Source organism: Trachurus japonicus, chromosome 20 (genome assembly GCF_045865225.1).
Source record: "Trachurus japonicus isolate A0001 chromosome 20, Traja_1.0".
NCBI classification, from domain to species: Eukaryota; Metazoa; Chordata; class Actinopteri; order Carangiformes; family Carangidae; genus Trachurus; species Trachurus japonicus.
In genome coordinates this window covers 11,902,795-11,915,816 of record NC_140926.1, presented here as the reverse complement: position 1 = coordinate 11,915,816, position 13,022 = coordinate 11,902,795, and the positions used below count along the sequence as shown (strand labels likewise).

Here is a 13,022-nt window from a genome sequence, read left to right as displayed (position 1 = left end):
TTTGTTGCATGTGTTGTCAAAACTGTGTTGGTTCAGCAGGTTCATTTGTGTTGTATTGCACTGCAAAGATCAAGTTGGATTTTCTATACTTCATTTGATTGATTCTTTATATCTGAGTGTTTTCCCATCATTTTTACATTTGAGTGTTAAGATATCCATATGGTAGCATAATCAATACATGACTGGTGGTGGTGTTATCGTCTCATCCTTTGGTATGAGCACAGAGTCTAGCACAATACCAAATTTCTCGACCAAAATGACAGGGATCTCCTCATCTGTAAGTTCCTCGGTTGTGGTTTCTAACACCCTCCCTGCTTCCTCATCTGGAAATGTAACGGTGATCAGTCTGTGACCAATGTAGGTGAGCCTCCCAGTTGGTTTTAAGATGGTGCACAAGGATTTGCAGAAGAAGATGGAGCTGGGGGAGCTCTGGTGGTACTGGCACATCTCGGTGAAGTCCTCCAGACACCTGGGATCGAGGGTGAACTTGTAGATCTCTGCCCAGTCTCCATCTACACCTCTGTTTTCCTCTTGTTGCCACTCCAGGAAGTGCATACCATTACCCTCCTCCTTTCTGATGCGGTACACCCGGTGGCCCTGCTCCTGGGGGCCGCTGTCCTCCAGTGACAGCGGGGTGCTGAAGCCGGCCCCCCCAAAGCCCACGTCGGCCAGCCAGCGCCGGCCCTGCAGCGTCACCATGAGGATCAGGTGGTCGAAAGGTGGACCGTAGCGTCCGGTGATGGAGTTCTTCACCTGGCCGGAGACCACCGTCACCTGGAAGCCCAGTTTGGACAGCAGCCAGGAGAAGAGCCCGTTGTTCTCGAAGCAAAACCCGCCTCTGCGTCGGTTCACGATCTTCTCGTACAGAAGCGGGAGCTCGAGTTGGACCCGCCCGCCGCTGTGCACCGTGAGGTCCTCAAACGGCACCGACATCAGGTGACAGGTCTGGACCGACCGCAGCGCCTCCAGGCTGGGCTCAGCTGCACCGACAAACCCGATGCGCGACAAATACTTCTGCACGTCCATGTCCACAGAAATCTTCTCCCCTTTCATAAGCTGCACGTCAATAATACTTTCACTTTTGACCTCAACTTCACTATGATAAAGACTGGTCGACTCGTCTTATCAGGTAGCACACAGACATTGACCGGCTTGAAACAGCACGGTTCAGGTTACATAAACTGAGGTTGTCTGGAAAGAAAGATGCAGCTTCTTGGTGGGAAGTATGAAGTCCATACGGGAAGTTACTGAAACTACTGAAACTGCAGTTTTCTGATTGACCGCTGGAGGCGGAGTCCTGAGGTGAGTCGACCAGCAGGCCAGGGGTGTTCATTTTAGTTCAGGCCAGGGGGCCACAAACAGCGCAATTTAATCTCAAGTGGGCCGGACCAGTAAAATAATAGCATGATAACCTGTAAATAAAAATAACTGACTTTTTCTCCTTTGTTTAGTAGGCTACATTATGAAGATGTTTACAGTTAATTAACTATCCTTTTACAAGACATAGTATGGACAACCTGACACTTTTTTTTTGTGAGATCAACTTTTTATTAACCCCACCACCACCCTTTTTTTTTTTTTTTTTTTTTTTTTTTTACAATATGCCCACATTAAATCAAATTCACAGCTACATAATTGACATACATACACCACCTTACATCGGTACATATACCCAAGTACATCATACACCACCATACATCGTACATAAAATGTATACGTCATAACTACGTGAGCTATTGTCCCACGTCCCATCCATACCACCCCTACCCCTCTGGCTTATTTCCCTCCCCTTCCCTTGCTGGATTCAGTCAGTATCTGAACACAAAGGGGGAAGTAGCCTACATAACATACAGTTCAATTAATTAACACAGGAGTGCCAAGTCCCCTTGTCCCTCTCATCTTCTACTAACAAATGTCCAAAGATTACACCAGTAATAATAGAAAAAAAATAAAAATAAAAAAAAAATAAAAAAAACAACAACCTGACATTTCTTGATAAAAAAAAAAAATTGCAAATTCAATAGTAATTTTCACATCCTCTCTTCCTTCATCCTCTTTTTTTGGATGTCATTTTCACACTTGGCAGATTCATCCTGAGGGAAGTACTGGACCCTCTGCTGAGTCGGTTTTGGCCTGCGGGCAGCATGTTTGACACCCCTGCTGTAGACTCACACATGTTAATATACTCACATTTACAGCAGGGACAAACATCATGTCTATTTAGGTTATACTACACAGGTGTTGGGGTGTGACAGCTGGTGCAGCACAGTTGACCTAGCTGCTCAGCCTTTTAGAGTAGGCCTATTTGTTCCATGCAAATATCAGGTAAATCATATGGTTGTACAGTTAATAACATTAAATGAGGAGATCTGTGCTCCTGTATTTTCAGAGAGTGACATTCTAGTATTGTAAGCACTAATTAGCATGTATACTTTGTTAGGTCAGCCTAGGTAATTAGCCAGTAAATTAATTAGCCTTTGTTTAGCCTTAAAGCAAATACAGCCATGCAAGCAATGCCAACAGGAGCATATCCTTGCAGCATTTATTAACCTGGCATCATGTCACCCATTGGTTTCTGAAGAGCAGCTTTGAATCTCAGAGTGGGCCAACATCACTATCTGGGCAGTGACTGATGCCTCCTCCTAATTCCCAGTTGATCCAAAAATGAGCGCATGGGGTGTTTGTGACACTGCATGTCAACATTTGTGCACTAGGCTATATTGGCAATTTGGCATGAACGGTAATCAAAAAGGTGGCAACCACCACCACAGACAATTATTTTTAGTTTAAAATAGTGGCAAAGGCTTTTGCAAAAAATGTTTCACCCAAGGCAGGATTGCCAGCCAATTTAGTTTTTTATGGAAATGTAGCCTACTTTTTTGCAATTCATATTTGTGAAGCAATGTACATTTAAAAACATGTTTACATGTTTCATATAGCTATAATGTTATATTCTGTGTCTATTTTTTTTGTTTGTTTATAAAATATTTCAAATCATGCTGGAAAAGAGTATTTGAAGTCCTTTGGAAATTAAACTATGTTATAGGCCTATATACTAGCTATATAAAAAAAATTGATTCAGTCTTTATTCAGACAGCCATCACATAATAGCCTTCAACAACTACAAACATTGCCAACAAGATAGTGACTGAAAAGGCACAGGCAAAAGGGTACATTCAGCACTTTTATAATATAGGAAGAAGAAAAAAACCTGAAAGGTAAACTAAACCGGAATAAAGGCCACAACCAACAATGTTAACAGTAATAATAATAGCCTAATAATATAATAGTAGAAAAGAAATCATTGAATAATAGCAGAGAGAAAGAAAAAAAAAACAGAGGAAAAAAAGCATTTACACAATCATTACCACTTGTATTTTGCATCATAAGCCTTGTCTGGTGTGTATTGTGTGGTAATGAGCCTACTTCTAATCCAATCAATATCTCTAATTAACTGATTCTGCCCTTTTTCTTTTCTTTTTCTTTTTTTCTTTTTTTCTTCTATCAGACCACCTCCGCCGTGACGTCACGCGCCGACACTCCCTTCTCCCAGCAGAGGGAGAAAGATGGCGCCCACACACGTACTGAGATGCTGTCAACGGGGTTTAGCATGGATACCCGTGATTTTTATCGCCCTGGTCGTCTGCTGGTCGTATTACGCTTATGTGGTGGAGCTTTGTATAAGTAAGTACGACGTCCTGCCGCCCGTGTGTTGTCTCCTTTTGGACCCTTTGTTTTCATTGTGTTTCACCACACTCACAGACAGAGAGAGAGAAACATACAGCTGCTGCTGCTGCTGCTGCTGCCGCTGGTTGGCCAGCAGGAAGTAAATGGACTGCAGCCCAACAATAATGGTGTTGTTGGCACTAAAGCCTGTCCAAATCTAGATACAGCTAATTATCAGTACGCTGTTTTTTTTTATGGCTTTGGTTTGGGCTTATTTATTTTTTTGCAGGGTATTTGTGTTATCTGTAAGAGGAAAAACTTTCACCGTGCTCTAGTCTTTTTTTGTGCCCTGCCCCGGATCGGTTCGTCTGTGTGTTTTTTTTTCTCTGTGTGTGTCGAGCTGAATGGAGTCTGGATGGAGAATTAAAACGCTAACTAAACGGTATTTGGCCGCTTCGACACATAACAGTTGACTCCAACTGGACTACAGCTAATTAGCTTGGCGCAGGTAACACACACTGAGGCTTTGCTAGGAGCTGAATAGACCCAGAGTGTTTTAGTATTGAAAAAAAAGGAAAGGAAAAGGGAGATGCTGTAGCAATATAAATTAGTTTTCATTTGAACTCATTCTCAAAAGGCATCCCAAACTTTTTTTCACATCAAAATTGAAATAAATGAGGTGTCCAAGAAGATTAGATCAATAGTTCCCAACCTTTTTTTTTTTTTTTTTGCTAGTGACCCCCCTGAAGAAAATTAAGGAATACGTGTTTCTCACTGCACAGACTATCTCATGTGGTTCATCCTCAGTCTTTTATAACATTGTTACATCAAATGATTTCCTCTTGGTCAGAGAGGTGAAAAATATGCAGCATTTTACAAGGAAAATGCAGGAAAGTGATACAAGTTTTAACGTGACAAAACAATGTAAGCACCAACTCTTGGTGTGTATATTTCACTACTTGATTTATTGTGATTTATTGATTTATTATGTTCCTCACCATAAAATGGACCTCTTGTCCACCTTGGCCCTAAATGCAACAATGGAAGCTTCATTCTTGACCTTAAAAACAGCCGTTGACAAAACAGTGGCAAGGTGGGCGAGACGTCCTTAAAGCCAAAGGGCTCTGGGGAAGGGGAAAGTCGAGTGGGTCAGCTCTGCCTGGAGAGAAAGATGGTGTCACTAAAACAAAATCTCCCAAAAAAAGAAAGATAGTTTTGATGAGTTTTTTTTTTTTTTTGACAACTTAAGGATCGGTCTCTTCAATCATCCTTAAATGTATCATAAGACCACACAGGGGTTGGAAAATATTGGTTAGATAGAAAGTAAATGCACTGAAAATCTTTATAACTTTGTAAAGTATGAAGTATTATGAATGATACCCAATCCTCCCTTTAAGATCTCTGTCAAACACTGTTGAATTAACAGTCTAACACTTTAATTTCCTCTGTTTTGTCTCTTACAGTCACCATCCCCAGTATAGGAGAGAAAAGTAAGTGTCTTGGGGAGGGGGTGAAAACAATGTTTGATTAACAGAGAGTGAATGGCAGCAACAGATTTTTGCTGAACTGAGCCAGTTTGCTATTTACTGCGATAATCTCCACTCTTGGTCTGGAGAAATGAGCTCTGTAGACTTGGCTAAAGAAAGAGGCTGGCGCAGGAAACGTGTTTTCTCAAAGTGCTGAGCTCTGTCTGCCCGAAGCAGAGCCGCTTCTCCTCATTCAGCATTAGCTCTCCTCTCTCATTAATTAAATATGCAGATGCACAACATGTCTTCTTTTACCCTAAATAACAGCAGAACTCCCCTATATCAGCATTTAATTGTAATTTACCTGCGTTTAATGTCAATGTAGATTTCAGTGTGTGTATGTTGTTGATCCTGACGCTCAGTTTTTCCCCCTCCAGTTGTCTACCTGCTCTTCTTCCACCTTTCTTTCATCATGTTTGTATGGTCTTACTGGAAGACCATCTTCACTAAGCCTGCCAGTCCTTCCAAAGAGGTACAATAACCCGATTATCCAAATCAAGCCCACTGTGTCTGCGTGTCTCTAACCCCCGCCCCCTGTTGCCACAAAGTCAACTGCTGGATGAATGTATTTTTCAAAAAGAAATTCATATGCTGCTCTCGTCGTTTCCAGTTCTGCCTGCCCAAGGCCGAGAAGGAGCGATATGAGAAGGAGGAAAGGCCGGAGTCGCAGCAAGAGATCCTGTGGAGAGCTGCCACCAGTCTGCCTCTGTACACACGCACAGGAGCTGGAGGTGCGTCTGTGTAATCCAAACACAAATGAGTGTTAAGTGAGTGAATCTAAATAGTACTAATAAGATGCTGTTGTGTTATTATGAGCAGCAATCCGTTACTGCGACCGCTGTCAAGTCATCAAGCCGGACCGATGCCATCACTGCTCCGCGTGCGACATGTAAGAACATAAAACTCAGTAACTACAAAACTTTTACGCTTCCTCTTGGTTTGGTCATATGCTTACCCCTCTTCCTCTTTTTTACTCACTCTTTCAAGTCATGTCTTAACTTTTTCTCACGTGTTTTAACGTCTGTTGTGTCTCTTCTCTCGTTGTGTGCGGCAGGTGTGTGCTAAAGATGGACCACCATTGTCCCTGGTATGTACGACCTGCTAAACAAGGAGACACTCTGCAGACACATGACACCACACATTTTATTACCGCTTTTCCATGTTCTTCAGCTGCTTGGTGCAGGTTTAAAAGTAAAAGGAGACGACTCTGACAGACAGCAGTCGTCTTTATTCTAATGATAATAATACATTTTTATGGGTAAGCGCTTTTACAGATGCTCAAAGACACTTTAAATATCATAAAATAGAGCAAAGTCAGAGTGGAATACAATTAAAAACACACAAAATTATATATTAAAAGCTAATTTAAAAAGGTTTTTGAGCATTGTCTTGAATGTTGGGAGGTGTGTGCAGATACGGATGGGCTTGGGGGGGGGGAAACCAGGTCAATCAAATCGAAAACTGACATTTATTACTGATATTTGGCCAAAAACAGTTCACAAAATAAACAGCATACAGTCCTTTTGACCCTTGTTCCTTTTCCCTTTGTATGCTTGTAACGTTGAAGGTAACGGAGCTTTCGCCTTAAATATTAAACAACAAAAGAACAGGGTTTAGTGTGACTTTGCCTGTGGCGCCTTTTCAGTTCAAATTTCATGTTTTCTACTCGGAGGATGTGATGTCTGACCTTCCAGTGTGTGTGTGTGTGTGCCTCCAGGGTGAACAACTGCGTGGGATTCTCCAACTACAAGTTTTTCATCCTCTTCCTGGCCTACTCGCTGGTCTACTGTTTGTTCATCGCAGCCACGGTGCTGCAGTATTTCATCAAGTTCTGGACAGTGAGTAACAAACAACACACAGACTTTTCCCAGGGAGTAGCGCTCGCTCACTACACAGTCGGCTCACTCACACTCGGCATGTTGTGAATGTGAATGTGTGTGTGTGTGTGTGTGTGAGAGAGAGATGTTGGGGAGGATGCAGATCTGGTTGCATGCTGAGCATCCTCTGAGTCGGTTGTGCATGGTGCTGATCTCTCCTGTGCTGAGCTGTGCTGCTCCTCTGTTTTCTCTGCCCTCTTTCACCCTTCACCCTCTGACCCCTCTCTGTTTCCCCTTCTGTTTATCCCCGGTCCTCGGACACTGGCTCATTGTTCTCCCATCTCCCTTTTTTTTCTGTCTTCCCCCTCCGCTATCGGGAACCATCAGTCACACCACTCATGTGGCCGCGAACACCTCCTCTCCTCTTTTTCTTTTTTTTTCTCCCCCTCCACTTTTGTCGACTTCAGTTTTCTCTCATCTCTGCCTCTTTCATCCCTTTGATTCCTCCATTCTGGGCACACTTTGTGCATTCACCCACACTCTCTTTCTCTCTTTCCTTCTTCTACCGCCCCCCCCCCCCAAACTTGGCAATGACTTGTGTTTGCCTCCTGATTTCTAAACTCTCCCCCCTCTCCTCCTGCCTGTTCTTTCCTGTGTCGCTAACCAGACTTGTTTCTGTTTGTACTAAAGCTTTGCCGGAGGAAATCGGCAGAAAACTGCCCAAAGGTAACCCAACGATCCTCCAAAGCCTTTAGTGTTGCAGTGCTTCACCATTGTTCCCATCGGTTACTGTCGTAATGTGCGTGTCGTGACGTGGCTCACATGAAACTCTTCTTGTTTCCCCCGTTCCTCTTTCTTTACCTTTTCTTCCTCACTCTTATTATTTTCTCAGTCTTTTCGTAAACATCCTCAGCGTGCGTTTTGTGACCGATCTCCTTCTCTCCTTCTCCTCTTCTCTCGTCTCTTCCCCAGAATGAGCTGCCAGACACTCACGCCAAATTCCATGTGTTGTTTCTGTTTTTTGTGGCGGCCATGTTCTGCATCAGTATTCTGTCTCTCTTCAGCTACCACCTGTGGCTCGTAGGGAAGAACAGGTCCACTATAGGTAACAAAAAACACACATCCAGCAAGTGAAGCTTCTCTGTTATTTAACTGGCTCAAAATGTGAACATATTTCCACGTGTGTTTTGAATTTTCACATGTTTCACAAAGAGGTTTTAAACGACTGAATGGTTCACTCTGTTCTCCCTCATTAGGTTATATTTGCAGGACGTTCATCTTGTGATTATTGTTTATTAAATCATGCCTGTGCTTGTATTCTTGTCCGTCCACGTTGCTCCCCTCACACCAGAGGCCTTCAGAGCACCAGTCTTCAGGACAGGCTCTGATAAGAACGGCTTCTCTCTGGGTTTCCGGAAGAATATCGCTCAGGTCTTTGGGGACCAGAAGAAGTACTGGCTCATACCGGTCTTTACCAGGTAAAAGAAACGAGCTGTTGGTGCGGTTAGGTTTCTATGTGTGCGTCTCGTGGTTGAGTTAGCAGCGCAGCAGCGTGGTTATAAAACCGCTTTGAAACCCACGTGACACTGATCTTTTTATGCAAAGGAGAGTTAAACACAGTGGATTGTTTTCTTTAAAAATATCACATTACCATTGCTGCGGCTACTGTGGAATCTAATCTGAGTTTGTTACCCTGCAGGCTGACTGCACCTAATCTTAAATTTCCTTTTCTTTTTTACTGCAGCCAGGGAGATGGTCTGACGTTCCCCACGCGGCTGGTCAACGTTGATGTAGAGCAAGGCGCGGTGACCCTGCAGCCAGAGCCAGATAAAAGGTAATGAGTCATAAAAAAAATAAAGCACGTTGTTTGAAACGAGGTGTTCTGCAAAAGGGATTTATATTTGGGAATGCGGGTTGTGTCTGCACATAATTTTTTTGATTGATCATTTGCTGGGCATGTTTTCAGTGCTACCGAGGTCCCTGTGAGCCCACTCAGCGAGTCACAGAACCGCCTCCTGAGCAACGACCAGCATGCCAACAATATCGAAGACCATCTGGCCAATAACACTCTCAAATCAGGTGAGGCCCCGGCAGAGATGATGAACACTCTCGCTTGTTTGGAATTTGTCACCTAATCGCATCCTCTGTTTACCTTCCCAGCTGAAAGTGAAACCATTACAATCTCCGTGGAGAGCAAGTCCTAACCAGGTAAGAGTCAGCGAACCATGTGTGCAGAAATCAGATTTTTTGCACGTTGAAGAGCTGCACTGCATAATTATGTAAATTCTGAGTGTAATTAACAGTAATTCACCTAATTATCTTTGTTTTTGTTTCTTCTCGCTGTCTCTGCCGCAGGAGAACCTCCTCAGTCATCTAATACGATGCCTTAAGCAACGCAGAAGTTTAGTTTGTCACCACGGCAACAGTCTCCCAGTGCAACCCCATCCCTACAAGACCCATTTAGAGAGTAACTATGGAAATGCCTTCCTTTTTTTTTTTGCCCATCACGGCCCAGTAATGCATTGGTATGTTTTGCATGCAGTGTCATAAGCAGATCTCACACCGACCCCATAGGACATATGATGCATTACATTCATGCTAACTGTCAACACATGCAGCTCTGTGTGTATATCCTTGTCTTGTTCTTTTTCTCACAACTGGAGCATTTATTGATGAGAATATTCACAAACCGCGGTGGGAATCAGAGCTGCGTTTGGTGTTTTAATGAGGAAACCTTTTTTTTTTTGGTGCCAAAAGCCTCCTGGATGTACCAGGACACGATTTATAGGCACAAACCTGCAGTGAAGAGTGATGGACAAGCTGTGTTTGATTTGAATATCTCTTTAATGTTTTTAAGAAGGCAGTACATCCTGTGGAGATGATGCAGTTCCCAAGTGACAGTTTTTTTTTTTTTTTTTTTTTTCTGTTTGTTTGTTTTCCAACTCAAAATGTTGGAGCGTATGTGTATGTATGGTGCACACACCTTTTTTTGAAACGGATGATTCCCCCACCAAAACCTGGACTAGCTTACAGAGGACTCTGGCCTAGTTCAGTGGACTGAACTGGTGCGCAACAGGGAAGGCTGTACCTGGGTTTTTCTAGGTGGTGCTTTGGATATTAGAGCACAAGATGGCGCATTTGCACTTTGTAGATTATCAATGTCCATCAAAACAACGTGCTGCTTTTTTTTTTTTTTTGTAATCATGTCCAAAAAGGCATCCCAGGTATAACATATGTTGGATGATCTTGTGTTTTATGGCGTATTGTGTGCGTGCGTGTGTATGAATGTTGAAGGGGCAATTTTTTTTTTCTTTTTTCTTCTGTTTTTTTAACAAGTTACTGAAACTAAAAGAATCAGCTTTATGTGTTTGTGGCCAACTTGTGTTACAACATGCTGCTTATTTACAGACAGTTTGATCTGGGAGATGCATTTCACACAGTGCAATGTGCAGCGTCCTTCACTAGCTGCTCGTATACGCAGTCAGTTCATAGTTACGTCATGTGATGATCAGTGATTCTTAGCCCAAAATGTCTACAGCCTGTTTTTTCTACAACTCAGTGCTTAAACCTTTACTAAGATACCAACACTCATTGCCAAATAAGGGCTGACCTGTCAGGAGCTCTGACCTCTGAAGTGTTTACAACATCCTAGCTTTATCTTAACCTCACTGGCCAATGTCATGGTAACCAAATTCTATTTACCGGTAGTTGTGGCGCAATATTTTATACAAGGTGTATCTGCTCCGCCTGCCTGTAGTGGGGCATGATGTGTCCTTGCAATACCAGTGCTGGCCGGCAGGTGGCGACAAGGCTCCAGCCACCTGCCCTCATTCAGATGACGAGTTTTCTGTACTTTGTAAACATCTGGCTCAGGGCTCAATTCACTTTCAGTCTGATTTTGCAGGTGCAGCTTTCTTCAGAGTAAGATATTTTCATAAAACAGGAGTAATATCCATCATAATCCTCTAATAACTCATCCAGATTTGATTTGAAACGAAAGTGAATTGAACCCAACTGATCTACTGTAAAATAGAGGTGTCAACTTCAGCTTCTGTTCAATTTGTCTTTTTCTCTGTGTGTGAGTGTGTGTGTGTGTTATTTGGACCCGGCTCAGTCAGTGTTGTGACCTTGAACTGGTTAAAGGAGGCCCAAGCGTGTGTTAAAACCTAACAGTGAATTATCTAATGTCAGTGTTGAACATCTGCGATGTGAGGCACATCTGTAAAGCAAGAAATATTTTTAAATTGTATAATTAGATTGCATCATCATCCATACATACATATCATCAGCATCGTGTGATCTGTTAAAGAATTGACTATGTTGTCAGGACAACCAAATAGCATTTTTTCTTTATTTTTCAGGATAAAAGTTTTTTCTTTTTCTTTTTTGGTCATTTATATGCAACTTTCTGACTCACGTTGGAGAGGGGGCACCGCAAATTCATGATGTTAGTCGTCGCTCACGTCTACCTGATCACATCCATGACTGTTGCTGGACGAGCCTCCCACTAACATGATCCCGTCAGACTCCGGTAACGTTCAAGTTTACAGCCGTTTCTATCGTGTAGAGTGACTTTGTGGTGTTTGTATGTATGATGTGTTTCTTCGGTGATTGTCGTCACAGTCGTGCTGAATGTACCACACAGACAGGACAGTAGTGAAGGGTATTTGGTCGGATGATGGAGCAATTAAAGAACGGACTTGCTCTCCAGACTTTATGTTTACATTTTGTCCCTCCAATCGTGTTCGACCTTTCGAGGCCAAGTGTAAAGCACTCTTTACAAACAGACGATTGGAGGATATTTGTTATACTGTATGGATTATCATACTGTCATGGTGGCTAAGTATCAGAATCACACTGTGGTTTGATCTCAAAGTAGCAGACGACATTGCTATCAGAGATCATGATCCAAGCCAAGGTTATGTTTTGATCACTTGAGTTTTTTCTAAACTTCACACTTAAATATTAATTAAAGATAAAGACAAAAAAAATAAAATAAAGATAAATCTGCATTATTTAGGAGCCTGGCTCATTCCACCCATCACTTAAAAGACCACTGATTCTGAAACATTGGACCTGTCATCTTGTTGTTTTACAAATTGCCTATATTCTATCTTTGGGCTGTTTGGCCTTGAGACTAAAGTGCGCGTGTGTATTTTGTAATGCTTAATTGAGTGTTCTTTTGTAATATTGTTGTCTTGGGAGAATTGCTTATGTGCAGCCATGAGATTTTTACCTGTCTGTGTACATACATAACTGTCTGACTAATGCTCAAAAGCATGGCGCCCAACCAGTAAAAAAAAGAAGGAAAAAAAAGTGTTTTAACATATTAACAGGGATTACGGTGGTGAAATAGACTTTCGGGGGGTTTTCAACAATAGCTAGGTGCGTCATGTTTTAAATTAGCTTTACTCTGGTCTGTCTCAACTTTATAAATGAAGCCATACAGACTCCTGTGAAAATGGAGGAAGGATCTAAACATTTCAGTCTAACTTCAAACACATTTTACATCTGTAATGTACACAGTGCAGATGTCATAACTTGCTTATTGCTACATTTTGATTTTCTTTTTGTTACAATGTCCTATTTTACAATGTGTGTATATATATTGATAATGTAAGAAAAAGACTACATATATATTTTTCTTGTCTGATTAATTTTACTGTTCCTATTTTGTGAATGAAGTACATGCCTCTACACAAGTAACGTGAAAATAACAATAAATGTTTTTTTAAACCTCCAGTCTAACTTTGCCGTCATCTGTCCGTTGAACTCTGGAGGTATTGCCTTGGATCTGGTGGTTTAATATGATACCAGGGATGCATCATCTGTGAGACTTGACGGGTATTCATGTCCGATCAGTTGGATACAAATGTAGCTCTGGAAACCTAATCTGAGATAATGAAGGAAAGTGGGAAAAACCTGAGTTAAATTTCAACATGTCATAACCAAGGGTTGGCATACTTAGAAATGTCTAAAATTACTTTTTTGCATAGTTGTGTTGGGCTTTTAA

At 42.1% G+C, this 13,022-nt stretch overlaps 2 protein-coding genes across 3 annotated transcripts; one reads left to right on the top strand and one right to left on the bottom strand.

Annotated features, from left to right (window-relative positions):
* Positions 1–115: 115 nt before the first annotated feature.
* Positions 116–1,070, bottom strand: LOC146966506 (arylamine N-acetyltransferase, liver isozyme-like). The gene has a single exon (XM_085763609.1). The coding sequence runs from the start codon at positions 1,051–1,053 to the stop codon at positions 172–174; it is 882 nt and encodes a 293-aa protein (XP_085619735.1). The 5' UTR covers positions 1,054–1,070; the 3' UTR covers positions 116–171.
* A 2,484-nt stretch (positions 1,071–3,554) lies between these two features.
* Positions 3,555–12,751, top strand: LOC146966505 (palmitoyltransferase ZDHHC20-B-like). 2 transcript variants are annotated; one of them, XM_085762734.1, is made up of 14 exons: positions 3,555–3,684; positions 5,130–5,156; positions 5,570–5,664; positions 5,803–5,923; positions 6,012–6,081; positions 6,247–6,279; positions 6,910–7,030; positions 7,700–7,735; positions 7,982–8,114; positions 8,361–8,487; positions 8,754–8,843; positions 8,976–9,088; positions 9,170–9,217; positions 9,365–12,751. In XM_085762734.1, exons 1-13 carry the CDS (start codon positions 3,567–3,569, stop codon positions 9,211–9,213), a joined length of 1,128 nt encoding a protein of 375 aa, XP_085618860.1. In that variant the 5' UTR covers positions 3,555–3,566; the 3' UTR covers positions 9,214–9,217; positions 9,365–12,751. The 2 variants fall into 2 exon arrangements, with proteins under 2 accessions (XP_085618860.1, XP_085618861.1); XM_085762735.1 differs by lacking the exon at positions 7,700–7,735.
* The last annotated feature ends 271 nt before the right edge of the window (positions 12,752–13,022 follow it).

Coding starts and splice junctions, on each gene's coding strand:
- LOC146966506 (XM_085763609.1), bottom strand. CDS start 1,053: ATGAAAGGGGAGAAGATTTCTGTGGACATGGACGTGCAGAAGTATTTG.
- LOC146966505 (XM_085762734.1), top strand. CDS start 3,567: ATGGCGCCCACACACGTACTGAGATGCTGTCAACGGGGTTTAGCATGG. Junction 8,488..8,753: donor CTCATACCGGTCTTTACCAG/GTAAAAGAAACG, acceptor TTTTTACTGCAG/CCAGGGAGATGGTCTGACGT. Junction 8,844..8,975: donor CAGCCAGAGCCAGATAAAAG/GTAATGAGTCAT, acceptor GCATGTTTTCAG/TGCTACCGAGGTCCCTGTGA.